We start from the raw sequence: 26,680 nt of genomic DNA on the forward strand, positions 1-26,680 counted from the left end.
CCACGGCGGGAGGGGGAGGGAGGCGCGCCGCTTCTAAGGCTATTACTATAGCCTGTTAAACAAGAGCACACTCCGGTTTTTTCAAGGCTGTTTTCTACAGCTATTCAAACAAGGGCTGCTGGGCTTTGAATATTCAAAGTTCCTTTTGCAGCCAGTCAAGCAAGATCACATTGCCTATATTGTATATTGCTCATATTATTACACTTACTATCCAGTAATAATATCTTATAATAATAATAATAATAATTTTGGATTGGTTTAAAAAACCAAGACAACTGTCATGCCATCCAAAAAAGGAAAAGGGGGGGCAAAAGGTAAGGGGAGAGCCTCCAGGCCTCCACAAAAACGCCCCCCCGGCGCCTGGCTCCTCGGATGAGGAGGAGGCACCACCATGGGCTGCCATCTTAGCGCACCTTGAGGCATTAGAGCAGCGAGGGAGGGTGATGCCAACCCCTGCGCCCAGGTTTACCCCAACTGCTTTAAACGACGCTGCCAGTCCTGGAACTTCCACTGGGGGGGTCACCAGGCCAAAGCGAGCTACTACCAAGGCTCATGGTGGCACACTTAAGGGTCAACAGCAAGGGTCTAACCGTGATATCCTTGCATTGGTTTTAGCGAGGCTTGAGGTGCTTGAAACACCTCCTGATTCCACACAGATGGTCAGCAATGGGCTGGTGGCTCCCCCTACTCCAACAGCGGCAGTGGGGACCGGCAGTGAAATAACTACACCCCAGGCTGGCATGATATCATCTCTGACTGGGCAGCTGATAGGAGCGGGTGAGTCTGCCTGGTCTGCTCAGGCTTCTCAGTCTACAGGTTTGGGGTGGTCTCCTCAGGGAGGATCTCTACCATCTCTCCAGGCTGCATGCAGCCAAATCTGGCAACAGGCAGGTAATGGACAGGGGATGACATCAGCGGTGTCATCTGAGGGGCCGGCTACAACAGCTGTTTTAGGTGCTGCACAGATGCAGCCAACCACAACTGCAAGTCCCTATCATAGTTCAGACCCTTTAGGGTCGGTGGCAAGTAATGCTATCCCTTTTGGGAATACATCGGTCACCTTGGGTTTCCACCTGCTCCCTTCCACAAAAGAAAAAATTTGGAAGGGAGAGTACGTGGATGTCTTTTCGCTACTTTATAGGGAGCACCCCAAGAGAGACAAAGATAAGGAGACTGAGAGTGACATAGACAGGCCCAGGCGCAGAAGAATCGACCGCACCTGGGCTAATTGGCTACCAGCGTATTTGATATACGCAGGAGTGCTGATCGAGAGACAGCTTCAAAGGGCATTGTCTCTCTTTAAGTATCTAGACATAATATATAGAGCGTATATAGAATTCTGTGGGCTGGCTTGGCTGTCTTACGAAGAGGCATTTCGTATGCGGGCGGCGTGCGATGTGACCCTTCCATGGGACAAGAAGGAACCTGAGCTATGGCTGCAGTTTATGACTGCGGCCCATGCCATGACTGGAGATAGGTGCGATAGCGGGCATCTTATCAGCAGGCAATTGACCGCCACCCTTCCCTGCTCTAATGCGGGGCAAGGGGTTCAACAACGGCTGCTATGCTGGGAATTCAATGCCCGAGGAACCTGCAATCGCAACCCGTGTCGTTTCCGACACGAGTGTGTCATTTGTGGAGCCTCACACCCTTCCACTGCCTGCAGCAGAGGCAGGTCATACAGGGGAGGCGGCAGGGACCAGCAATGGGGCAGAAAACAGCCCCCACCTGGGGCCAATCAGGGAAAAGGGCCCCTCCCCAATTAAGCTACATGTTTTACAGGGCTTGTTAGCCGGTTATCCAGTAGCTGGAGATGCCTGTTTTCTTTTTAATGGTTTTTTGTCAGGCTTTCGAATTCCCTACAACGGTCCTAGGGTTTCTTACATGTCCCAAAATCTAAAATCTGTCATAGGCAGGGAGTCAATAGTGCGATTGAAAATCGACAAAGAAGTGCAAGCAGGGCGGGTGCTTGGCCCGTTCCAATCACCCCCTCTCCCTAACCTTCGAGTATCCCCATTAGGGATTGTACCCAAGAAGGTGGTAGGGGAGTATAGGCTTATTCACCACTTGTCCCACCCGCGTGGACACTCAGTTAATGACTTCATTCCTGACAGCCTATGTACGGTCCACTACACATCATTCGACTCTGCGGTGCGCATGGTTCGGGCCTGTGGTATAAGAGCATTAATGGGCAAGTGTGACATTAAGTCCGCTTTCCGACTACTGCCCGTCCACCCAGCAGATTTTGACCTGCTGGGCTTTAGTTTCGCCAACAAATTTTATGTGGACCGCGCCTTGCCTATGGGATGCTCAATCTCTTGCACAGTTTTTGAGCGCTTCAGCACTTTTTTAGAATGGGCAATCAAACATAAGGCGGGCAGGACTTCTGTCGTTCATTATCTGGATGATTTTCTATTTGCGGGTGGGGCTGGTACAGGCGAATGCCTACACCTAATGGCCCAGTTTCAGGATTTGACCGAAGAACTGGGGGTTCCTTTAGCCATAGAAAAGACGGAGGGACCTGCTCCAGTTCTGACTTTTTTAGGCATCGAAATTGATTCTGAGCAGCAGTGCTGTAGGCTACCCCAAAACAAGCTGCTAACCCTCCACACCAGGATAAATGAAGTTATAAGGGCGAAGAAAGTTTTCCTCTCTACCCTCCAGGAGCTAGCAGGGCATCTTAACTTTGCGTGCAGGTTCATAGCGCCTGGTAGAGCATTTTTGAGGCATGTATATGAGGCCATGGTTGGGCTGTCACGACCCCACCATCGATTTCGGGTTACAACGGCTTTACGCGCCGACCTGGCTGTGTGGTCCTCCTTTCTGCAGGATTTTAACGGTACATCCTTTTGGAGGCAGGACCGACTCCTGGAGGCTGAGCTACAGGTCCATTCTGATGCATCTGGGGGTTATGGCTTTGGGGTAGTCTTTGGGTCTTCCTGGTGTAAGGGACAATGGCCACAGACATGGGTTCAGGGGGGTCTAGACAAGGATCTGACCTTTTTGGAATTTTTCCCTATAGTGACAGCAGTCTATTTGTGGGCTGTGGAGTTGCAGAACTCCACAGTCCACTTCTGGTGTGATAACATGGCTACAGTACATGTTATCAATTCCCTCACATCCAGGAATGCCAGGGTTATGGGTCTTGTCCGGGCTTTTGTTCTCCAGTGCCTGCGTTTTAATATTCTTTTTCGGGCACGGCATGTTCCTGGCATTGACAATGGTGTTGCTGATGCTCTGTCACGGAACCAGATGGAACGTTTCCGTCAGCTGGTGCCGCTGGCCAGGGCTCAGCCGGAAGCTGTGCCCCCTGCGCTATGGGAGATTGGAGAGCAGAGTCGGAGAGAGCCATAAGCCTTTCCATTGCCCCCAGTACGCTCAACAGTTACCAGAGAGCAGGTAGGGACATGCAGAACTTCTGGGCCTCCAAAGGCTATGCGCCAGAGTGGCCTATTCCGGTAAGTCACCTGCTTGAATTCCTGGTGGATGGCAGGAAACGGGGCCTGTCAGTCCGAACACTGCAAGGTAAGCTGGCGGGGCTTGCCTTTTTAGCGAAGGCAGGTGGTTTTCTGGACCATAGCGAGGACTTCAGGGTACGACGCATGCTGGCTGGATGGGCTAAGGAACACCCCGCCCCACCTGATTCCCGGCGACCTTTCTCACTGGACATGATACTAGGGATGGTTCACCAGTGGAAAACGGTCTGTAACACTAATTATGAGGCCAAGCTATTCCGGGCAGTAGCCTTTACGCTATTTTTTGGAGCCTTTCGGATCAGTGAGGTGGTGGCTGGCTCTAAACATGACACGTCTCGACGTGCCCTCCAGTTTTCGGATGTCTCCATAGAAGGAGGCTGCGCTTGTATAACTTTAAGATGGTCTAAAACGGACCAAAAATATAAAGGGAGACAGGTGCACTTGGCCCCATCATCAGAGCCTCACCTCTGCCCAGTACGGGCTTTAAATGATTTCCTAAGAACAAGGGGATCAGCCAAAGGCTATTTATTTACGCATGTGAACATGGCCCCTCTTTCCATTTATCAATTTTGGGCCTTAACAAAACTAGCATTGCATAGGATGGGTTATGATGCCTCACAATTTGGAACACATTCATTTAGAATAGGAGCTGCTTCTACGGCAGCAGGTTTTGGTTTTCCCCAGGCGACAGTACAGGCCGTGGGACGATGGTCCTCTGACGCGTATAAGGGCTACATTCGCCCCTTCTAGAGCGCAGGGAATGCGGAACCCTAACAATTTTCATTTGTTTTGGCAGGTTGCTGGACGGGGACGGAGCAGACACAGATCCTTATATGCGGCCACAGCATGATCTTCTGGGCAGCCCGGAGGGCAGCGAAGTCAAGCATGGGCTCGCAGTTGGGCCTCAGTAGATGGGCTGCAGTACAGTGGCTTGGCCGGCGAGGAATGCGTTGGGAGGGGCTCCTACCCGCTCTGTTCCGGCAAGGTTTGGTGCGGACAATTCCGCAAGTGCTGGTCATCCATCTGGGTGGTAATGACCTTGGCTTGATGAAGGGCAAGGCCCTCAGCGTACAGGCATGTAAGGACATGCAAGCAATAAGGCAGCGTTGGCCTTGCGTGCGTCTGATGTGGTCAGACCTGCTTCCACGCCAGGTGTGGCGTGATGTTTGGGATCCAGCGGCGATGGATAGAGCACGGAAGAAGGTCAACCGGCAGATTCGGTTGGCTCTTCTTGGGCACGGGGGGTTGGTCATTCCGCATCCCCAAATTCAGCAACAGAAGGGTGAACTGTACAGGGCCGATGGCGTTCACCTGTCCGACGCAGGTAACGACTTATTTTTGGGAGACCTGCAGAGATGTCTGCGAGAGGTGCTTCTCGGCAGTGGGGTAAAGGGGGACTAAATAGAGATTTGTCCCCCTTTTGTGGCGGGAAGGTGCGGGAAGGGAAATAGGTAAGGACAGCTAGGTGGCCCCCTTAGGCACCTTTGGAGGTGATTGGCGGTTCCGGAGGGCCTGTCTCTCAGGGCTTTACGGCTCTAGAGCGGGATATGGGCTGCTTTTGGGGCCAACTTATCCTCATCTACCCAGGGGCTATACGGTCCCAGGTGGGGATGACGTGGGAAGGCCCCCCTACTCACCTGCAAGGTGTGGCTAGGGTAAAGGGTAAGCAGATGGGCTTGCCCTTGTCCCAGCAGGGGCTGGTCGCCTGAGAGCTGTGTGCTAAGCTACTTGCTTATAGACAGTTCCCGCACCTAGGTTTCCCTCTGCAGGTCACTTTAAATTGGGGTTCTTTCTTTACTGTAATTTAAATAAAGTGGCCCTTGTTCAACCCAAGCTGATGTGTCTGCGTTTTATTTCACCCATCAACTGCAAAGGGCGCCCTGCTCGCCGTGCAGCTGACGAGCGGGGCAAGGTTGCAGGTGGGGGTGAAGACGCTGCCTCCATCTTTAATGAAGGCAGCGTCGCACGTCGCGCTGATGATGAAAGCGCGATGCGTAACGTGAGGGGCGGGGCTGGCAGGACTATTTAAGTTTCACCGCCCCTCTTACCTTCCTCTCTTTGCTGCGCGACGCCCACCCCGCCCTCCCTCTTTCATGGTGTGCCCATGGGGTCGCTTCGGGGCCCAGTAGGAATTTTTCTCCTGCCCACCCGTGTTGGCGGGCAGGTTTTTTGCCTACTCCACACTATGGGACTGGGAGGGAATCGGGTTAGGGGGTGTTGTGTTTAATAGGCAGATTTGGCTTATTTGGCTAATTGACATACAACAGGTCATGCCCAAAGGGCAATGTATTTAAAACCAAAGCGGGAAGGTGCAGGAAGGGAAATAGGTAAGGACAGCTAGGTGGCCCCCTTAGGCACCTTTGGAGGTGATTGGCGGTTCCGGAGGGCCTGTCTCTCAGGGCTTTACGGCTCTAGAGCGGGATATGGGCTGCTTCTGGGGCCAACTTATCCTCATCTACCCAGGGGCTATACAGTCCCGGGTGGGGATGACATGGGAAGGCCCCCCTACTCACCTGCAAGGTGTGGCTAGGGTAAAGGGTAAGCAGATGGGCTTGCCCTTGTCCCAGCAGGGGCTGGTCACCTGAGAGCTGTGTGCTAAGCTACTTGCTTATAGACAGTTCCCGCACCTAGGTTTCCCTCTGCAGGTCACTTTAAATTGGGGTTCTCTCTTTACTGTAATTTAAATAAAGTGGCCCTTGTTCAACCCAAGCTGATGTGTCTGTGTTTTATTTCACCCATCAACTGCAATCATAAAATGATGAATGGCATGGAGAGAGTAGATAGAGAGATGTTTTCTCCCTCTCTCATAATACTAAAACTTGTGGGCATCCAATGAAGCTGCATGTTGGAACATTCAAGATAGATAAAAGAAAATACTATTTCACGTACCACAGAGTAGAACTATTGAATTTGCTCCCACAGGAGGCAGTGATGGACACAAAATTGGATGGCTTTAAAAGAGGACTAGACTAATTCATGAAGGATAAGGCTATCAAAGGCTACTAGTCATGATGGTTATGCTCTACCTCCATGGTCAGAGGCAGTATGATTCTGAATATCAATTGCTGGAAACCGCAGGAGGGAGAGTGCTTCAGCACCTTGGGCAGCTCTTCGAAAGCTCAGACTGAAATCCAGAGTGGATTCCACTGCCCCACTGACATGGAACCACCAGCTACCACTGGACTTAAGGATAAAATTTGGCAACAGCCAGGGACACCTCTGGATTTTGCACCGTGCCAGATCACGCCCCCCCCTTTTTTTTACTTTGCTTACAGGAGAGTTGGATGCACTGCCAAGGACAGTGACAATGATAACCTATCCACCTACCATCTTAATTTGCAGAAGGATCAATCCATATACTGCCCACTGGGCCCATAAAATTCTGTTAGCACCCCAGAGCTCAGAAGAAGCCCTGACAACATGATCCAGAGTTTGCTTTTGTTTTGCTCTGAAAGTCTGCCTAAATTTGCCTCTCTGTATGTATGTATATATCAATTCACAGATGCAAATTCATGCAAATTTGTGCCATGGGTCTGTTAAGGACCTAATGACACCCCTGACAACAGAACTAGCAATATTTCTTTATGGAGCATTTCACACAGTGCTATTTTAGAATTTAGCAGCAAGCCCTGCCTGCAGTCTCTTCCACTGTTGGCTGGCTCTGGAAGTGTTTGAACTTGTTTGCAATGTCCAAAGGGGAACTTCTGTCAGAGTTAAGCAAACTATATTCATGTATTATATTTTTATCCTGCTTTTCAGACAATATTCTCTCCCCAAAGTGACTCCTATCAATCAAAAATGAGACATAGGCCCTGCCCTCAGACTTACGAATAAAAAGACAAGACACACAAGGGAAAGGGAATATATAGGAACACTGACAGCTGCAACATAGGGACTTAAATCATTAGTCCATTTGGCTCAATATTGTCTACACTGACTGAAAGTAGCTCTCCAGGGTTTCATAGAATCATAGAATAGTAGAGTTGGAAGGGGCCTATAAGGCCATCAAGTCCAACCCCCTGCTCAATGCAGGAATCTAAATCAAAGCATTCCCGACAGATGGCTGTCCAGCTGCCTCTTGAAGGCCTCCAGTTTTGGAGAGCCCACTACCTCTCTAGGTAATTGATTCCATTGTCGTATGGCTCTAACAGTTAGGACGTTTTTCCTGATGTCCAGTCGAAATCTGGCTTCCTGCAACTTGAGCCCATTATTCCGTGTCCTGCACTCTGGGATGATCGAGAAGAGATCCCGGCCCTCCTCTGTACTTTCATGTACTTAAAGAGTGCTATCATATCTCCCCTCAGTCTTCTCTTCTCCAGGCTAAACATGCCCAGTTCTTTCAGTCTCTCCTCATAGCGCTTTGTTTCCAGTCCCCTGATCATCTTTGTTGCACTCCTCTGAACCTGTTCCAGTTTGTCTGCATTTTTCTTGAAGTGCGGAGACCAGAACTGGACACAGCATTCAAGATGAGGCCTAACTAGTGCTGAATAGAGGGGAACTAATACTTCACGTGATTTGGAAACTATACTTCTGTTTATGCAGCCTAATATAGCATTTGCCTTTTTTGTAGCCACATCACACTGTTGGCTCATATTCAGCTTGTGATCAATGACAATTCCAAGATCCTTCTCACATACCGTACTGCTGAGCCAAGTATCCCCCATCTTATAACTGTGCATTTGGTTTCTTTTTCCTAAGTGTAGAACTTTGCATTTATCCCTGTTGAATTTCATTCTGTTGTTTTCAGCCCAATGCTCCAGCCTATCAAGGTCCCTTTGGATTTTCTTTCTGTCTTCCATGGTATTAGCTATGCTCTCCAATTTTGTATCATCTGCAGATTTGATAAGCATGCTCTGTACCTCCTCATCCAAGTTGTTAACAAAAATGTTGAAGAGCACTGGGCCCAGGACCGAGCTCTGTGGTACCCCATTCGTTACTTCTGCCCAATTTGAGAAGGAACCATTGATAAGCACTCTTTGAGTACGATTCTGGAGGCAACTGTGGATCCACCTGATAGTTGTCTCATCCAGCCCACATTTAGCTAGCTTGCAAATCAGAATATCATGGGGCACTTTGTCAAAAGCTTTGCTGAAGTTGAGATATATTATGTCCACAGCATTCCCACAGTCTACAAGGGAGGTTACCTGATCAAAAAATGAGATAAGACTAGTTTGGCAGGATTTGTTCTTCATAAATCCGTGTTGGCTCCTAGTAATCACTGCATTGTTTTCAAGGTGCTTACAGATTGACTGCTTTATAATCTGCTCCAGAGTTTTTCCAGGGATTGATTTAGGCTGACAGGTCTGTAGTTCCCCGGTTCCTCCTTTTTGCCCTTTTTGAAGATAGGGACAACATTAGCTCTCCTGCAGTCATCCAGCACTTCACCAGTCCTCCATGGTTATGCAAATATAATAGACAGCGGTTCTGAGAGTTCTTCAGCCAGTTCCTTCAATACTCTAGGATGCAGTTTATCGGGCCCTGCCGATTTGAACTCATTCAAAGTGATTACGTATTCCTTGACCATTTGTCTGTCAAGCTTAAGCTTCAGTCCTGCTCCTTCTACTTCATGTTTCCCGGGAGGGTCATAGACCCTCTTTTGGGCAAAGACTGAGCCAAAGTAGGAATTGAGCACTTCTGCCTTTTCTTTGTCATCTGTTATCATTTTGCCATCCTCACTGAGTAGCTGTGCCACCATTTCTTTTCTTTGTCTTTTGCTATGGACGTACCTGAAGAAAGCTTTTTTGTTGCTTTTAGCATCCCTTGCTAGCCTCAGCTCATTCTCAGCGTTAGCCTTCCTGACACCATCCCGGCAATTCTGTGATACCTGCCTGTACTCTTCCTTTGTGGCCTGGCCTTCTTTCCACTTCCTGTATGTGTCCTTTTTTGTTTTCAGGTCATCTCTAAGCTTTTTGTGAAGCCACATTGGCTTCTTCTGCTGTTTCCCCCTTTTTTCCTTGTTCCTTTTTTCAGACTAGGGTCTTTCCCAACCCTACCAGGAGATGCTAGAGATTGAACCTGGGACCTACTACATGTAAAGTCTGTGTTCTGCTACTGAGCTACAGTCCTTCTCTACCATTGAGGGAAAAGATAGGAGCATAGGAAGGGGCCTTCTACCAGGTCAGTCCATTTGGCTCTGATTGTCTCTGGGGCCCCATCTGCACTCTGTATTTGAAGCAGCATCATGCCACTTTAAATAGTCATAGCTTCCCACAAAGAATTCTGGGAACTGTAGTTTGTGAAGGGTACTGAGAGTAGTTATGAGACTCCTATTCCCCCACAAAGCTACAATTCCCAGAGTTCCCTGGGAAGGGGGATTGATTGTCAAACCAGTCTGGGAATTGTAGCTCTGTGAGGAGAATAGGGATCTCAGCACCCTTCACAAACTGCAGTTCCCAGGATTCTTTGGGGGAAGCCATGATTTTTTGAAGCGACTTTCAATGTTTAATGCAGATGGGGCTGATGCTGGCTGGTAGTGGCTCTCTGGGGCCTCACTTAGAGGTCTTTCCCGTCCCTTGGTTCATTTATTTACTTTTATTTATTAATTAAAGTATTTATAAGCCACCCTTTCATAAAAGTACATCAAGGTGTCTTACAACCCACGCAAAACATTATAAAATTAAAAACCACTAAACATCATTAAAAACAATAATAAAAGCCTCAACAACTACTGCATTGGTTGGGAGAAAAAAAATGTTAAAAGGCCTGTCTAAACAGTTTGGTTTTCAAGAGATGCCTAAAAGAAAGAAGGGATGGTTCCTGCCAAACCTCTCTTGGTGGGGAATTCCACAGGGCAGGGCCTACCTCACTAAAGGCTCAGTCCCTGGTGGAGGCCAACCAGGGTCATGAAGAACCAACAAATATGCCCCATCAGAAGATCTCAGTGATCAAGATGGAACATAGGGAGTCAGGTGACCCTTAAGGAATGTTGGGCCCAAGTTGTTTAAGACTTTGTGAATGATCACAAGTACCTTGACCCTGGCCCAGTAGCAAATTGGCAGTCAACACAGCTCTTTCAGCAGCATGGTAACGTGGCAAATCCTCCAAGCAAGTAGCAGAACAGCCAGTTATACATTACCAAAACAAGGAGGGCACCAATTTGAAAAAAAAGTACATTTTGTACTAACTGATATGCATAGATGAACATTTAGAAATTGAGTACATCTCACCACGGTGGGGAAGACCCTGTTACAAACAAAATGCCCCAGTCCCTTTTAGGGATCCTGGTGGCTTGAGTTCGCTCCCAATACTCACCCAATAGAGTTCGGAAAACGACGAAACAAGATGGAGGAAGAGTATATTTATTGCTAACACGTGCACGTGGAGAAAAAGCCAGGCTAGTTCTGACTGATCTAAGCACAGCCAGCCTTCTTATTAACTTTGTTATGTTAATTACATTAGCATCATCAAGCATCATCTAATACATGCCCATCTAAAATCATGTGCTTTACAAGAAATCAATACGTGCAGTTTCTATCTCTTGCAATGTTGCTTTTCACTTGTTTTTCATTTCAGCACAGTTGTTTCCCACATTCTTATCAGAGCATTCTCTATGAGGCCAGCATCATTTTTATCTCACAGCAGACACAGTATTCATTTACTTTTAGCAAACAAGGTCACAGTAAGCAAAATACATTTTAACTTAATAAGCAAAATACATTTTTAACTCTAACAAGCAAAGTCCAGTGTCACAACCCCAGCTGACTTCTGTGCCTGCTCAGTCTGTTGACCAGGTGCTGCTAACTGGTAAGCCTCCTCCATTTATGGATCCTTGTCTTTAAACCAGGCTTGGACTGAACAGCCCCCAAACAGAGGAGGGCACATTCAAACAGAGGACTCTCCTCTGTTTACTCTTAACTGGGGAAGGGGGTATTTCAGTCTGGGATCTTCTGCATAAGGGTCTGGGCTCATTTTGTTTTGCCTTGGGGTTTTCATCCCTATTCTTGCTTGGAGGATTTGGAAGGTGGTGAAATAGGGACAGTCATTTTGGCCGCAGCTTGGAAATCTACACTGGCTTCCAGTAGTTTTCCGGGCCCAATTCAAGGTGTTGGTGTTAACCTTTAAATCCCTATACGGTTTCGGCCTGGTTTATCTGAAGGAGCACCTTCAGCGTCACCAACTATGCCGCCCAACAAGATCAGCCACGCAGGGCCTTCTCTCAATCCCACCAACAAAAGTAGCTAGGTTGGTGGGGACTAGAGAGAGGGCTTTTTCGGTGGCGGCCCCCACTCTCTGGAATTCTCTCCCGTTCGATCTTCGACATGCCCCTTCCCTGGATACCTTCCGCCGAGCATTAAAAACTTGGCTGTTTGGTCAGGCCTTTGGGACTATCGGGATGGGCTAATTATATACTTAATGCCCGTTGCTATGTACTACATTTGCTGCTATTTTGTCACTGTTGATTATTTGTATTTATTGTATTTATTGTATTTACTGTATTATTGTATTGTATCTGGCTTCGGCCAGATAGGCGGCCTAAAAATTAAATTATTATTATTATTATTATTATTATTATTATTATTATTATTATTATTATTAAAAGTTACTTTTTTGAACTACAACTCCCATCAGACCAATCCAGTGGCCATGCTGGCTGGGGCTGATGGGAGTTGTAGTTCAAAAAGTAACTTTTCCAAGCTCTGATTTTGGCCCACCCCACATTTTACAAAGCAGTCAGGGGTCAGATTCAACTTTCCTTGCTGATATTCTTGCTTGGACAGGGAAGGACCATAGCTTAGTGATAGGGGATGAGGTTTGCATGCAGAAGATCCCAGATTCAATTTCTGGCATCTCTAGGTAGGGCAGGGGATGCTCCCTTCCTGAAACCTTGGAGAGCTGCTGCCAGTCAGTGTTGAAAGTATTGAGCTAGATGGACTAATGGTCTGACTTGGCTTAAATCAGCTTCCTATATTCCTATGGATAGAGATGGTGGAATTATATAGTGACCCTTTCCCCTCTGGCTATTGTCAAAAGCCAGAATTCTTTCCCTGACTTCTACGGAAAGGCAAACCACCAAAGGCCAACCACCAAATTCACACTTTCCAAAGCAATATGCAAACTGAAACACAGCCATCCTTTGAAATCTGCACTTCTCTGAATTTTGCTAGTTGGGGCAGAGCTTTTCCTAGCAGGGAGGAAGGTAGCAGGCCTTTACAGCTGCTCAGTCTCTGGCTCATGTCTGGGGCCAAACTGCCCTCCCCAGTGTCGTGTGATTATTGCTCCTGGGGGAGCGGGAGGAAAACTTTCTTACAAAAGTTTCCCTTTGGCTGTGGCAAACATCCACTGCCAGCTGACTGCGCAAGAGACAATGTAGGTGGCTGGCAGTGCTTGTTTGAAATGTATGAATAATCTGAGAATGGGTGGATGGGTGGGTGGGAATCTAAGGCGCAGCAACAGATTTTCTGCTGAGCCCAAACACCACTGGATTGGGGTGATCCTTTATTTTGTTTGTTCTGTTGATCAATAGGGAGCCTCACATTTCAGTGTTGAGTCTTTCAGAAGCATGAATTTTACATAGACATTGCAAAGCCTGCACAAAACGTTATAAATAAGTAACAGTCTGCCGTGTTCTTCTGAGTTTTCACATCTACATCCTGGCTAGTCTTCTGAACTGGTGCTAAATCCTGGTTGGATGCTCTCTGCTTCCTTAGCTCTCCTTCTGGTGGTCCAGCAAACCTCACACTTCCCCCCCACCGAGCTTCTAATGGGTCTAACATACTCCAAAAAGAACTTGGATCTTGCTCTATTAGGGGCATTGTAGCAGAGACACCTCTGCCCTTACAGTGGGGTTGTCCCAATGTCTGTTCTCTATTTCCACAGCGAAGTCTCGATGAGATATAGAAATAAACAGCCATATGGCAAGCAAACTTTTTTTCCCTTTTTAACAGCTACATTTTTATTTGTTTCAGAAGAGTACGATGCTACCCATCCAGGATGTTAACAGTGTTCCATCTGGAAAGGTGACATTTTTCTGTTCTGTACAAAAAAAGGAAGGATGAAAAAAAATCACCAGGGCTTAGCCCTAGTTAATGAACCATCCAACATCTCAGGGCCTCTGTTTGTATCTCCCAGCTGTACAGTATATAACACACATCCCACTGCTAACACACTGGGAGTTGGGATGTATAATTTGCCCTTAATAGAGGGGTGTGTGGAATTTAAACACATCCTCATAAGAAACAAAAAAAAAACATTAAACTTGCTCAGCGGATTACATTTTCTCCACTCCAGCCTTTCCTGGAAATTTATGCTATTTTTTGCACCACCACCCTATGCAAGTTAATTGCAAAATTTCTCTCCCCACCAGGAAAAAGTAGGCTGTTTCCCCCAAAATCAATAGGGTAAGAAGAATTCTACCCCCACCAATGATCTTTGGGTGACAGAGTTCCTGCTGGGACAGTGACATTTTTCGCACCCCAGTCTTTCCTGGGGATCCCTACTCTTTTTTCCCATCAGCATGCCCTGATCCCTAGGATTCCTGTAGTACCCATCCCAAATAGGTAAAGTTTGCGCTTGTGGGAGAACCATTCTGCTGGAGTGGGGAAAATGTAATTAGTTGCCAGTTCATTTTCAGGCCCAATTCAAGGTTCTCACAATAGTGTTTAAACCCCCGGATGGCTTGTTGTTATGTGCCTTCAAGTCAATTACAATTTATGATGACCCTATGAATCAGTGACCTCCAAGAGCATCTGTCATGAACCACCCTGCTCAGATCTTGTAAGTTCAGGTCTGTGGCTTCCTTTATAGAATCAATCCATCTCTTGTTTGGCCTTCCTCTTTTTCTACTCTCTTCTGTTTTTCCCAGCATTATTGTCTTTTCTAGTGAATCATGTCTTCTCATGATGTGTCCAAAGTATGATAACCTCAGTTTCAGTCTAATGACACTTCTGGTTTCATTTGTTCTAACACCCAATTATTTGTCTTTTTCGCAGTCCATGGTATGCACAAAGCTCTTCTCCAACACCACATTTCAAATGAGTTGATTTTTCTCTTAACAGCTTTTTTCACTGTCCAACTTTCACATCCATACATAGAGATTGGGAATACCATGGTCTGAATGATCCTGACTTTGGTGCTCAGTGATACATCTTTGCATTTGAGGACCTTTTCTAGTTCTCTCATAGCTGCCCTCCTGATTCCTAGCCTTCTTCTGATTTCTTGACTATTGTCTCCATTTTGGTTAATGACTGTGCCGAGGTATTGATAATTCTTGACAAGTTCAATGTCCTCATTGTCAACTGTAAAGTTACATAAATCTTCGGTTGTCATTACTTTAGTCTTTTTGACGTTCAGCTGTAGTCCTGCTTTTGTGCTTTCCCCTTTAACTTTCATCATCATTCGTTTCAAAACATTACTGGTTTCTGCTAGTAGTATGGTATCATCTGCATATCTTAAATTATTAATATTTCTCCCTCCAATTTTCACAGCTCCTTCATCTTGGTCCAATCCCGCTTTCCATATGATATGTTCTGTGTATAGATTAAATAAATAGGATGATAAAATACACCCCTGCCTCACACCCTTTTCTACTGAGTACCAATCGGTTTCTCCATATTCTGTCTTTACAGTAGCGCATCAGGACAATCCGATGCTGTGCCACCCCCATTTCTTTTAAAGCATTCCATAATTTTTCATGATCTACACAGTCACAGGCTTTGCTGTAATCTATAAAGCACAGGGTGATTTTCTTCTGAAATTCCTTGCTCCTATTATCCAACGTATGTTTGCGATATGATCTTTGGTGCCCCTTCCCTTTCTAAATCCAGCTTGGACGTCGGGCATTTCTCACTCCATATATGATAACAGCCTTTGTTGTAGAATCTTGACCATTACTTACTTGCATTGGATATTAAGGCAATAGTTCGATAATTACTGCATTCCCTGGGATCCCCTTTCTTTGGAATTGGGATATATGTTGAACGCTTCCAGTCTGTGGGCAATTGTTTAGTTTTCCAAATTTGTTGACAAATTGTTGTCAAAATTTGGACAGATTCAATCTCAGTAGCTTGTAGCAACTCTATTGATATGTCATCTGTTCCTGGTGATTTGTTTTTTCCAAGTATTTTAAGAGCACCTTTCACCTCACATTATAAAATTTCTGGTTCTTCATCATATGGTTCCTCCGTGAATGATCTGCCATCCTTGCATCTCTTTTATAGAGTTCTTCAGTGTATTGCTTCCATCTTCCTTTTATTTCATCTAGGTCAGTCAGTGTGTTCCCCTGTTTATATTCAACATCCATACTTATGGTTTAAATTTCCCTTTAATTTCTCTAATCTTTCCGAATAGGGCTCTTGTTCTACCCTTTTTGCTGTCCTCTTCTATTTCTATACAATAACTAAATTGTTCTTAGTTTTTTTTAAAAAAATGTGTTTTTAAATTGTTTTTTGTGTTTTAAAATTTGTATTTTTTTAAAAAAATGTTTTTCATTGCTGTAAACTGCCCAGAGAGCTTTGGCTATGGGGCGGTATATAAATGTAATAAATAAATAAATAAATAAATAAATAAATAAATAAATAAATAAATAAAATAATAAATATTGTGATAGTTCTCTTTGTCCCTGCGTACTAGTCACTATATAGAATCATAGAATAGTAGAGTTGGAAGGGGCCTATAAGGCCATCAAGTCCAACCCCCTGCTCAGTGCAGGAATCTAAATCAAAGCATTCCCGACAGATGGCTGTCCAGCTGCCTCTTGAAGGCCTCCAGTTTTGGAGAGCCCACTACCTCTCTAGGTAATTGATTCAATTGTTGTATGACTCTAACAGGAAGTCTTTCCTGATGTCCAGTCGAAATCTGGCTTCCTGCAACTTGAGCGCATTATTCCATGTCCTGCACTCTGGGACGATAGAGAAGAGATCCTGGGCCTCCTCTGTGTGACAACCTTTCATGTACTTGAAGAGTGCTATCATATCTCCCCTCAGTCTTCTTTTCTCCAGGCTAAACATGCCCAGTTCTTTCAGTCTCTCCTCATTGGTTTCTAGTCTGAACCTGTTCCAGTTTGTCTGCATCCTTCTTGAAGTGCTGAGACCAGAACTGGATGCAGTACTCAAGATGAGGCCTAACCAGTGCCAAATAGAGGGGAACTAGTACTTCACGTGATTTGGAAACTATACTTCTGTTTATGCAGCCTAATATAGCATTTGCCTTTTTTGTAGCCACATCGCACTGTTGGCTCATATTCAGCTTGTGAACAACGACAATTCCAAGATCCTTCTCACATACCATACTGCTGAGCCAAGTATCCCCCATCTTATAACTGTGCATTTGGTTTCTTTTTCCTAAGTGTAGAACTTTGCATTTATCCCTGTTGAATTTCATTCTGTTGTTTTCAGCCCAATGCTCCAGCCTATCAAAGTCCCTTTGAATCTTGTTTCTGTCTTCCACGGTGTTAGCTATGCCCTCCAACTTTGTATCATCTGCAAATGTGATAAGCATGCTTTGTACCTCCTCATCCAAGTCATTAACAAAAATGTTGAAGAGCACTGGGCCCAGGACTGAGTCCTGTGGTACCCCACTCGTTACTTCTGCCCAGTTTGAGAAGGAACCATTGATAAGCACTCTTTGAGTACTATTCTGGAGGCAACTATGGATCCACCTGATAGTTGTTCCATCCAGCCCACAATTAGCTAGCTTGCAAATCAGAATATCATGGGGCACTTTGTCAAAAGCTTTGCTCAAGTCAAGATATATTATGTCCACAGCATTCCCACAGTCTACAAGGGAGGTTACCCGATCAAAAAAATGAGATAAGATTAGTTTGGCAGGATTTGTTCTTCATAAATCTGTGTTGGCTCCTAGTAATCGCTGCATTGCTTTCAAGGTGCTTACAGATTGACTGCTTTATAATCTGCTCCAGAATTTTTCCAGGGATTGATGTTAGGTTGATTAGTCTGTAGTTCCCCAGTTCCTCCTTCTTGCCCTTTTTGAAGATAGGGACAACATTAGCTCTCCTCCAGTCATCTGGCACTTTGCTGGTCCTCCATGATTTTGCAAATATAATAGACAGCGGTTCTGAGAGTTCTTCAGCCAGTTCCTTCAATACTCTAGGATGCAGTTTATCGGGCCCTGCCGATTTGAACTCGTTCAAAGTGATTAGGTATTCCTTGACCATTTGTCTATCCGTCTCAAGGTCCAATCCTGCCCCCTCTCCTTCATGTTTCCCGGGAGGGTCATAGACCCTCTTTTGGGCAAAGACTGAGCCAAAGTAGGAATTGAGCACTTCTGCCTTTTCTTTGTCATCTGTTATCATTTTGCCATCCTCATTGAGTAGCTGTGCCACCATTTCTTTTCTTTGTCTTTTGCTATGGACGTACCTGAAGAAAGCTTTTTTGTTGCTTTTAGCATCCCTCGCTAGCCTCAGCTCATTCTCAGCTTTAGCCTTCCTGACACCATCCCGGCAATTCTGTGATACCTTCCTGTACTCTTCCTTTGTGGCCTGAACTTCTTTCCACTTCCTGTATGTGTCCTTTTTGTTTTCAGGTCATCTCTAAGCTTTTTGTGAAGCCACATTGGCTTCTTCTGCTGTTTCCCCCTTTTTTTCCTTGTTGGAATTGCTTGCCATTGCACTTTTAGAATTTCCTTTTTTAGAAAATCCCACCCATCTTGGACTCCTTTTCTCATTAGGGTGGCTTGCCATGGAACCGTACATACAATTGTTCTGAGTTTATTAAAATCAGCTTTCCTGAAGTCCAGGGTGCGCGTATGGCTACTCTCAGCTTTCGCTTCTTTTAAAATCAAGAATTCAAGTATGGTGTGGTCACTTTCCTCCAGAGTTCCCGTAACTGCCACTTCATCCACCAAATCATCTCTATTGGTTAGAATCAAGTCCAGGATAGCTGATCCTCTGGTTGCTTCCTCCACTTTCTTTGGAGAAAGTTATCTCCAACACAAGTCAGAAATTTCTTGGAGGAGCCATGTTTGGCAGAATTTGTCTCCCAGCTGATATCGGGATAATTGAAATCCCCCATTACTACTACATCATGACTCCTCGAAACACTGGCAATTTGCTTTTCAAAAGTTACATTCTCGTCTTCTCCTCGATTGGGTGGTTGGTAATAGATTCCAAGTGCCACATTCCTTTTATTACTTGCCCCACTAATTTTAATCCAGATACTGTCAGTGGAATTACCAAACTCATCTTCCTGTATTTCTGTGCAGGGATATATATTTTTAACATATAGTGCAACTCCCCCTCCCTTTTTATTCCTTCTTTCTTTTTGAACAAGTTATATCTATCAATTGCTGTATTCCAGTCATGGAAGTCATCCCTCCAAGTTTCAGTTATACCTATCAAGTCGTAATTGCCCTCCTGTATTAAGAGTTCAAGTTCGTCCTGCTTGTTTCCCATGCTCTGCGCATTAGTATACCGGCATCAAAGACCATGTGATTTATGGCTTGGCTTCCTTACTACATTTTTTCTGAGGACTGTCGCTGGTCCCTATTACAGCCGATCTCTCTGTTCCCATTACTGTGCACAAGCCTTCATCAGTGATTACCTCCCTCCCCCTTAGGATTCAGTTTAAAGCCCTCTTGATGAACTTCTCCATGCTGTGGCCAAACACTTCCTTCCCAGTCCTTGTGAGATGCAACCCATCACTTGCCAGGAAGCATAACCCGTGGTCCCAGAATCCAAATCTCTCATGTTGGCACCACCTTTTTAGCCATTCATTCACATGGAGTATTTTTCTTTCCCTTTCTACTCCTCTTCTAAGTACTGGAAGGATGGATGAAAAAACTACCTGGACCCCACAGTCCTTGAGTTTGCTTCCCAGAGCTTCAAAGTCTGATGTGATTTCTTCATAGCTCCGTTTGGCAGTATAATTTGTTCCTACATGGATGAGGAGAAAGGGATACCTGTCGGTGGGGTTGATGAGTGATGGCAACCCTTCCATGACATCTCTAATCCGTCCTCCTGGTAGACAGCATACCTGGAGAGTCCACAGATCTTCTCTGCATACTTGGGTTTCGATCCCACATAGTAGTGAGTCTCCCACTACTAGTACCCTTTTCTTCTTGTTGTGGGGCGAGGTTTCATTGGCTCTGCTTGATTGAACTTCAGCCTCTTGCTCATTGTCGCACGGGGTCTCCTGTAATTCTTCCACCACAGGCTGTCCTCCAGTCTCGAGTGGTTGAAAGTGGTTCCATAGTTCCACTGGTGAAGGATGTCTTCTAGCTCTTCTGTCACCCTTTCCCACGGAGTTTCTTCCACTTCATTGTTCCTCTCCAAAGCAGTCTCCTCTTCTGCTACCACATGCAGTTGCTCCTCAACCTCCACGTCTCTTTGCTGCTGTTGTTCCAGCATTCTGTCTAAGAACTCTTTATCTTCTCTTATAGTTCTCAGTGTGGCCACCCGCCGTTCCAGGCCTCTCACTTTTTCTTCCAACAGTGCCATGAGCTTGCACTTGTTGCATGTGTAAAACAAACATGGCACATACTTTGCAGGTCACAACCACTGGAGTATCCTTCCCATTCATATTGTTACATTGAGGGTTCTGACCATGTTTCTATCTCCTTTTGCTTTTGCTTTTTCATTCCTTCTCTCTTTAACCATTTTAAGAGTTTCTTCAGTCATCCATTGAGGTCTTGCTCTCTTTATAACTAGAGGTATTTTTTTTTGCATTCTTCCTTGATAATGTCTTTGACTTCAATCCATAGTTCTTCTGGCTCTCTGTCAACTAAGTTTAAAGCCTCAAATCTGTTCCTTATTTGATCTTTATATTCTTCTGGGATGTTATTTAAATTGTATTTTGGCATTATGAGTGCTTTGTTGTTCTTCTTTAGCTTTACTCTGATTTTCGATACGATCAGTTCATGATCTGTACCGCAGTCTGCTCCTGGTCTTGTTTTCACAGAAAGTATGGAACTTCTCTATTTTCTGTTGCCAATTATATAATCAATTTGATTCCTATATTGACCATCTGATGATGTCCACATGTACAATCATCTTTTTGGTTGCTCAAAAAATGTGTTCGCAAGAAACAAATTATTGGCTTCACAGAATTCAATAAGTCTCCTGCTTCATTTCCGTCTCCTAAGCCCCATTTTCCCACAATTCCTAGTTCTTCTCTGTTCCCTAAGTTTGCATTCCAGTCCCCCATGATTATCATCATACCTTGTTTTGGTGTGTGATCAATTTCCTCCTGTACTTCTGCGTAAAATCTCTCCAATTCTTCTTTTTCTGTGTTTGCCATTTCAGCATAGACTTGGATGATGGTTATGTTGATAGGTTTCCCATTTAATCTCATTGATATCACTCACTCAGACCTTATGTTATAGCTCTTAACTGCTTTTGCTACATCACTTCTCACTATTAAAGCAACCCCGTTTCTTCTTAATTTCTCATTTTCTGCATAAAATATTTTGTACTTGCCTGATTGAAAATGTCCCATTCCCATCCATTTTAATTCACTCACACCAAGTATTGTAATGTTGATGCGTTCCATTTCTTGCGTTCCATTTCTAACTTTCCCTGGTTCATGCTTCTCACATTCCATGTTCCTATTGTGTGCGTCATACAACTCTGGACTCTCCTTTCGCATCTGTGCGCATCAGCCTCTGGGCTTCCTTTCGGCTTTGACCCAGCTGCGTCATTAGTCACAACACTACTCGTACTTGTCCGTTGTTCTTCCCCAGTAGCTCAGTGACCGCCTTCTGACCTGGGGGTCTCATCTTCCAGCACTATCTCGTGTTGCATTTTGGATACTCTGTTCATAGGGTTTTTGTGGTAAGAGGTATTCAGAGGTGGTTTCCCATTGCCTTCCTCTGAGTTTGGCTGCATCTTAGTCTGGTGTCTCAGCTTTGACCATTCTGCCTTGGGTGCCCCTGCTAGGAGTCTAGCCTCTTGGTCTAGACTCCTGACGGCATTGCTCTCAGCTTCTCCAACACTCTCAAACCCCCTCACCACATTAAGGTGTGCATCCTAGAGGGGAAAATTGATGGCTTAGGCCCCAAATATCTGAAAGACCACCTTCTTCCCTACAGATTATGTCAGGTGTTGAGATTGGTAGAAGGGATCCTCTTGGTAGTTCCATCACCCTCAGAAGTTCAGGGCCTGGGAGAGGACATTATCTGTGGAAGCCCATACTTGGTGGAATTCCCTCCTCACAGAGAGGCATCTCATACCTTAATTGTACAGTTTCTTGTATGCTTAAGATGTACCTCTTCACCATGGCCTTCGACACTTGAGATGTATATTTTTAAGACCCTTTCTAGTTGTGAATGTAATTTGATTTAAACTGTTTTCAATATTGTATTTTGTATTGTGGCCTGCCCTGGGACCTTCTGGTGAATAACAACAATAACAACAATAACAAAAAAAACCACAACAGCTACCCTCCCTTCCACTGTGCAACTCAATGGAGAGATAGCTCTCTCCCAGAGAGAAGAGGTGGTATCGCCCCCCCATCACTTGGCAAGGGAGTCCAACCCCAACAATGACCCCTGCTGGGGTGATGACATTTTCCCACCCCAGTCTTTCTTGAGGATCCATGTTCTTTTTCCTACCAGCACCCCCTGACCTCCTATGATCCGTATTATACCCACCCTCTAACACAGCCCAACAACAACAACAACAAATTTAGTTGCCAATGATGTTTGAATGACTTTAGGGTATATTGGGGGTGCTAAATCCAAAAATGACATTAGTTTTGCCGAATTGGCTCTAGTTTTTGAGATAATGGATACCCCTCAAATGACGATTGTACCCCAATACGACCTGTAGCTGCTGACATATGCAGCAGGGTTTGGTCTGTCTTTTTACTCTTGAACATTGTTTTGCAAGTTTATCCATTGCATATAATATCATATTGATACTTTTTTGTTTTTTTTTGAAGGGGAATATGAGTTCGTCACGAAGAGGTTGCTTAAACAATCCTAATGCATTCTGCTACAGTAGGGCCCCGCTTATACAGCGGGTTCCATTCCGGACCCCCACCGTAAAGCGGAAAATGCCATAAAGCAGAACCCCATTGACTTTAATGGGGCGCGTTGCGCAAAAATGCCGCAAAAGCGGCAAAATCGGCTTCAAAATTGAAAACAAAAGCCGCCACATTAGCAGAATGCCGGTAAGCGGAGCACCGGTAAGCGGGGCCCTACTGTACATTTGTGGCGAATACACTCTGCAAAAACAAAGAAAAAACATCACTGACTTTGTAAAACAAGCGTATCTTGCTTATTTTGGAGTGAAGCTTGGGCTCCCCATAAGGTTTGGAAAACCTGTGTAGAGTGCCTACGACAGTGGAAAAATGGAGAAAGGAAACGTTTAAACTTTGGTGTGTCTATGGTGTGGAGAGAGCCACAAAACAATCACGATGATTGTTATTTTTGTGTTGTGAATGTGAAAGGTTTCAATCGCTACAAGAAACATAAGTGGGAGTATCCTGATTTGGACTCAGCAAGGCGACCTGTGCCACACTGCGAAGAAGTTCCCATACCAGTGTTTACCTCACCACCTGACCTTCCATTGTCAGATGTCGAAGAAATGCTGGACGTGGAGTGTAGCACAGGTGGTAGCCCTGGAAGTGGATATGAAGAAAGCTTTTCAACACCTGAGCAGTTCTCCCAAAAAGAACTCAGTGATCTGATACGAGACCTCAGTCTGTCAAAGCAAGCATCTGAACTTTTAGCATCCAGGCTAATGGAAAAGAACTGTCTACAGCCGGAAGCTAACATAACAGCTTATCAGACAAGAGAGGAGGGACTTCTTCCATACTTCAGACAAGATGAAGAACTTGTATACTGCAATAACATTCCTGGACTTCTTCTCCAAATGGGACTACTGGAATATCGACCAGAAGATTGGCAGCTTTTTATGGACAGCTCCACCAGAAGCTTGAAATGTGTTTTATTGCACAATGGTAACCGCTATGCATCTCTTCCAATTGCTCACTCAACAAAACTTAAAGAAGAATATGAAAATATCAAAATGGTCTTGCAGAAGCTCTGCTATCATGAGTACCAGTGGTCTATTTGTGTTGATCTAAAGATGGTGAACTTCTTGCTTGGGCAGCAAAGTGGATACACGAAGTACCCTTGTTTCATCTGCTTGTGGGATAGTAGGGCAAAGCGAGATCATTGGAAGAAAGTGACATGGCCTTCAAGGGAACACATGACTGTAGGTGCAGCAAACATCATTAACAAGCCATTGGTTGATAGAGAAAAAATCATTCTCCCACCACTCCATATCAAGCTTGGACTGATGAAGCAATTTGTTAAGGCCTTGGACGAAGATGGTGATTGCTGCAAATACATTTGTAGATCGTTCCTTGTACTGACTATGGAAAAACTAAAAGCAGGAATCTTTGATGGTCCTAAAATTCATAAACTCATCAATGATTTGAATTTCACTAAATTTATGAATGATGTTGAAGCTTCTGCCTGGTGGAGTTATGTCTCAGTTGTCAAGAACTTCTTGGGTAACCACAAAGCAGACAATTATGAAGAATTGGTGCAAAACATGCTCGCTGACTTTAAACATTTGGGTACTAATATGAGCATAAAGGTACACTATCTCCATAGCCACTTAGACAGATTTCTGGATAATCTTGGTGATTTTAGTGAGGAACAAGGAGAGAGGTTCCATCAGGATATAAAGGTGATGGAGGAAAGGTATCAAGGCACATGGGACAGACACATGATGGCAGACTACTGCTGGAGCCTCCAACGTAATTGTCCTGATGCCCCACATAAAAGAAAATTGTACACACAGCATTTTCCTATGCATTAATTGTGATTATCTGAATCAGCTTACTTTGTTTTAATGTTATTGTACTGAATACAACACCATTAGGTATTTCATGTGTTTACTTTTGTATGATTTGAGACAGTTTCCATGTCATTTGTGGGTAGGCTATGCCTGACCATTACATTTTTTGAATTTGTTATGTTTTTCAATGGGGGCATCCATTATCTCAAAAATTAGAGCCAATCTAGCAAAACCGATGCCATATTTGGAATCAGTGACACAAAGTTACCCTAAAATCGATCAAACATCATTGGCAATAAAATTAGTGTTGAAGTCTGCCCTTGTAGGAGAACCAGTCTTAGCTATCATTCTGATATTGTGTGGAAAGGGGAAAACAACAATAATCTTATAGCCATTTTCAGATTCCCCATTGTAGTGAATTGTTGGAAAACAGAGCTTTGTTTTTAACAGATCTGAAGCACCTTGGACAGCTCCTTGAAAGTTTGGACTGAAACCCAGAGTGGATTCCACTGCCCCACTGACATGGAGGCACCAGCCACCACTGCCTTTCAACAGTTTTAAGAGAATGACTGTGAAAAAGTTTACCTTTTAATTTGCACGGCCCTCTTGAGATAGCTTTTGTTTTGTTTTTTCTCACTGATGTGTACATGAATTTTTAGTTGTTGGGGGTAAAATGTTGTAGGCACCGACTGCAAGACTCAAGCCTTTTTGGAAGGAATTTCTCTAAGGCAATTTCCTGAGCAAGTCCACCAGCTCCAAACTGAAAGGAGCCTATATTTCGAGCCCTTCTACTGCTTCAGAGAGATCCTTTTGTTTGGAATATAAAGAAGGTCAAATGATCTTTAATAACTGCAAGAGGCCAGAATCTCGGTTTCCACGACTCATATGAAAATGCCACCTACAGTAAGGCAAGTGCCCTTAAAGAAGTTTGCTGGGCAAATATTCCACATTGATTTAGGCTGTAATCCTATGAGATAAGCCTCTCAAGGAAGAAGGTTAGGCTGTCTGGACTTTAGAGAGAGAAATGACCATGTTTAAATTTCACCTTCCTCTCCCACCCCACACAGTGTGAGAATTGTTGATAAGATGACTTTGACTTTGAATGCCAGAGGGACAAATCAAGCGCCCTGTCCTTGAATTAAGACAATATTTTATCTACTTCCTCCTTGATGGGCAAGTCAGATTCTCATAGAACTGCAGTATCTGCTAAAACTCAGAATATTCAGAATTCCATGGAATATTATGGTCTGACAATTTCCAATCTTAATCAGATTCTTGCTTCAGTTGAAAAAGTTACATGTTCCCCAGATCTGTGCATGAAAACACAAGAAGAGCCCTGCTGGATCAGGCCAGTGGCCCATCTAGTCTAGCATCCTGTTCTCACAGTAGCCAACCAGATGCCTATGGGAAATATGCAAGCAGGACCTGAGCACAAGAGCACTCTCTCCTCCTGCGGTTTCAAGCAACTGGCATTCAGAAACATACTGCTTCGGACCATGGAGTCAGAGCAATAATCATCATGGCTAGTAGCACTGATAGCTTTATTCTCCACGAATGTGTCTAATCCTCTTTTAGAGCCATCCAACTTGGTGGCCATCATTACCTCTTGTGGGAGCAAATTCCAAAGTTTATTTTAATATACATATTTAATATACATATTTGAATGTGCTTTAAAGCACATTTCCCACCACAAAGAATTCTGGGCACTGTAGTTTAACCCTCATAGAGTTATAATTCCCAGCAAACCTTAACAAACTACAGTGCCCAGAAATCTTTGAGGTGGAAAATGTGCTTTGAATGTGCTTTAGAGATATAGTGTGTATGCAGTGTCAGAAAGAGGCTGGACTTCTTTTCCAAAACAAAACAAAAACCTGCCACATTTGTACTTAATATGTAGTTAATATGTATGTATTCTCCACTTTGGGTAAAAAGAGGAATATAAACATTTTAAATAAATAAATAAGGTAAATCTTGCTCTCTGTTCATACCCCTAGTATTTGTATCATGGTTATATTTTAAAAATGCTTAAAAAAAAACACTTTAACTTGCTATATGTCACCTAGAGAATCTGTATGAGGAGACCGAACCTAACCCCAGTGATATCTTCTGGATGAGGTTAGGATACTGTGGAGTTGCCAGTCCAGTCCACTGCTTTCTGGACTGTTCCTGCTTGACAAGTGTTAGGAAAGTATTCCTAGAAAGATTATGATGTAGGTCAACAGGCTACCTTCCCTCAAACCCACACCTGCAAATAAATTGTGACACTTTCACAAAAGGATTCTGCTGAGAAATGTTGGCACAAACTGTTTTTAAGCAATAGAACCACCCTGAATTTGGTTTACATTTTAATGCTTATTAATGGTCTTTTCTTATCTCAGAAGTGTTATTGTACTTTTGATGTATCAGCAATTCCCAGATCGCTATTGGGACATGAGGAATAATAATAAGTATGAGGCTCATATTCTGGGACAAAAAAAAAAAGCTAAAACATTTAAATCTCATT

General features: G+C 44.5%; 1 protein-coding gene and 1 long non-coding RNA gene across 4 annotated transcripts in view; one reads left to right on the forward strand and one right to left on the reverse strand.

Moving 5' to 3' along the window:
* The window catches only part of LOC133390248 (uncharacterized), a 49,186-nt gene extending 38,369 nt beyond the window's left edge, over positions 1-10,817 (reverse strand). For both annotated transcript variants that reach the window (XR_009764352.1, XR_009764351.1), the window contains exon 1: positions 10,728-10,817. This is a non-coding gene — a long non-coding RNA (uncharacterized LOC133390248). The remainder of the gene's footprint in view (positions 1-10,727) is intronic.
* Positions 10,818-11,132: 315 nt separating this feature from the next.
* LOC133390249 (uncharacterized) lies at positions 11,133-26,156 on the forward strand. Of its 2 annotated transcripts, none has more exons than XR_009764353.1 (3): positions 11,133-11,219; positions 13,382-13,432; positions 24,628-26,156. XR_009764353.1 is itself a non-coding variant. In XM_061638465.1 (3 exons), exon 3 carries the CDS (start codon positions 22,753-22,755, stop codon positions 24,196-24,198), a length of 1,446 nt encoding a protein of 481 aa, XP_061494449.1. In that variant the 5' UTR covers positions 11,133-11,219; positions 13,382-13,432; positions 22,307-22,752; the 3' UTR covers positions 24,199-26,156. The 2 variants fall into 2 exon arrangements, 1 of the variants encoding a protein (XP_061494449.1); XM_061638465.1 differs by having other exon boundaries at positions 22,307-26,156.
* Positions 26,157-26,680: the final 524 nt, after the last annotated feature.

The sequence above is a fragment of the Rhineura floridana genome, chromosome 8 (genome assembly GCF_030035675.1).
Source record: "Rhineura floridana isolate rRhiFlo1 chromosome 8, rRhiFlo1.hap2, whole genome shotgun sequence".
Classification (NCBI taxonomy): Eukaryota; Metazoa; Chordata; class Lepidosauria; order Squamata; family Rhineuridae; genus Rhineura; species Rhineura floridana.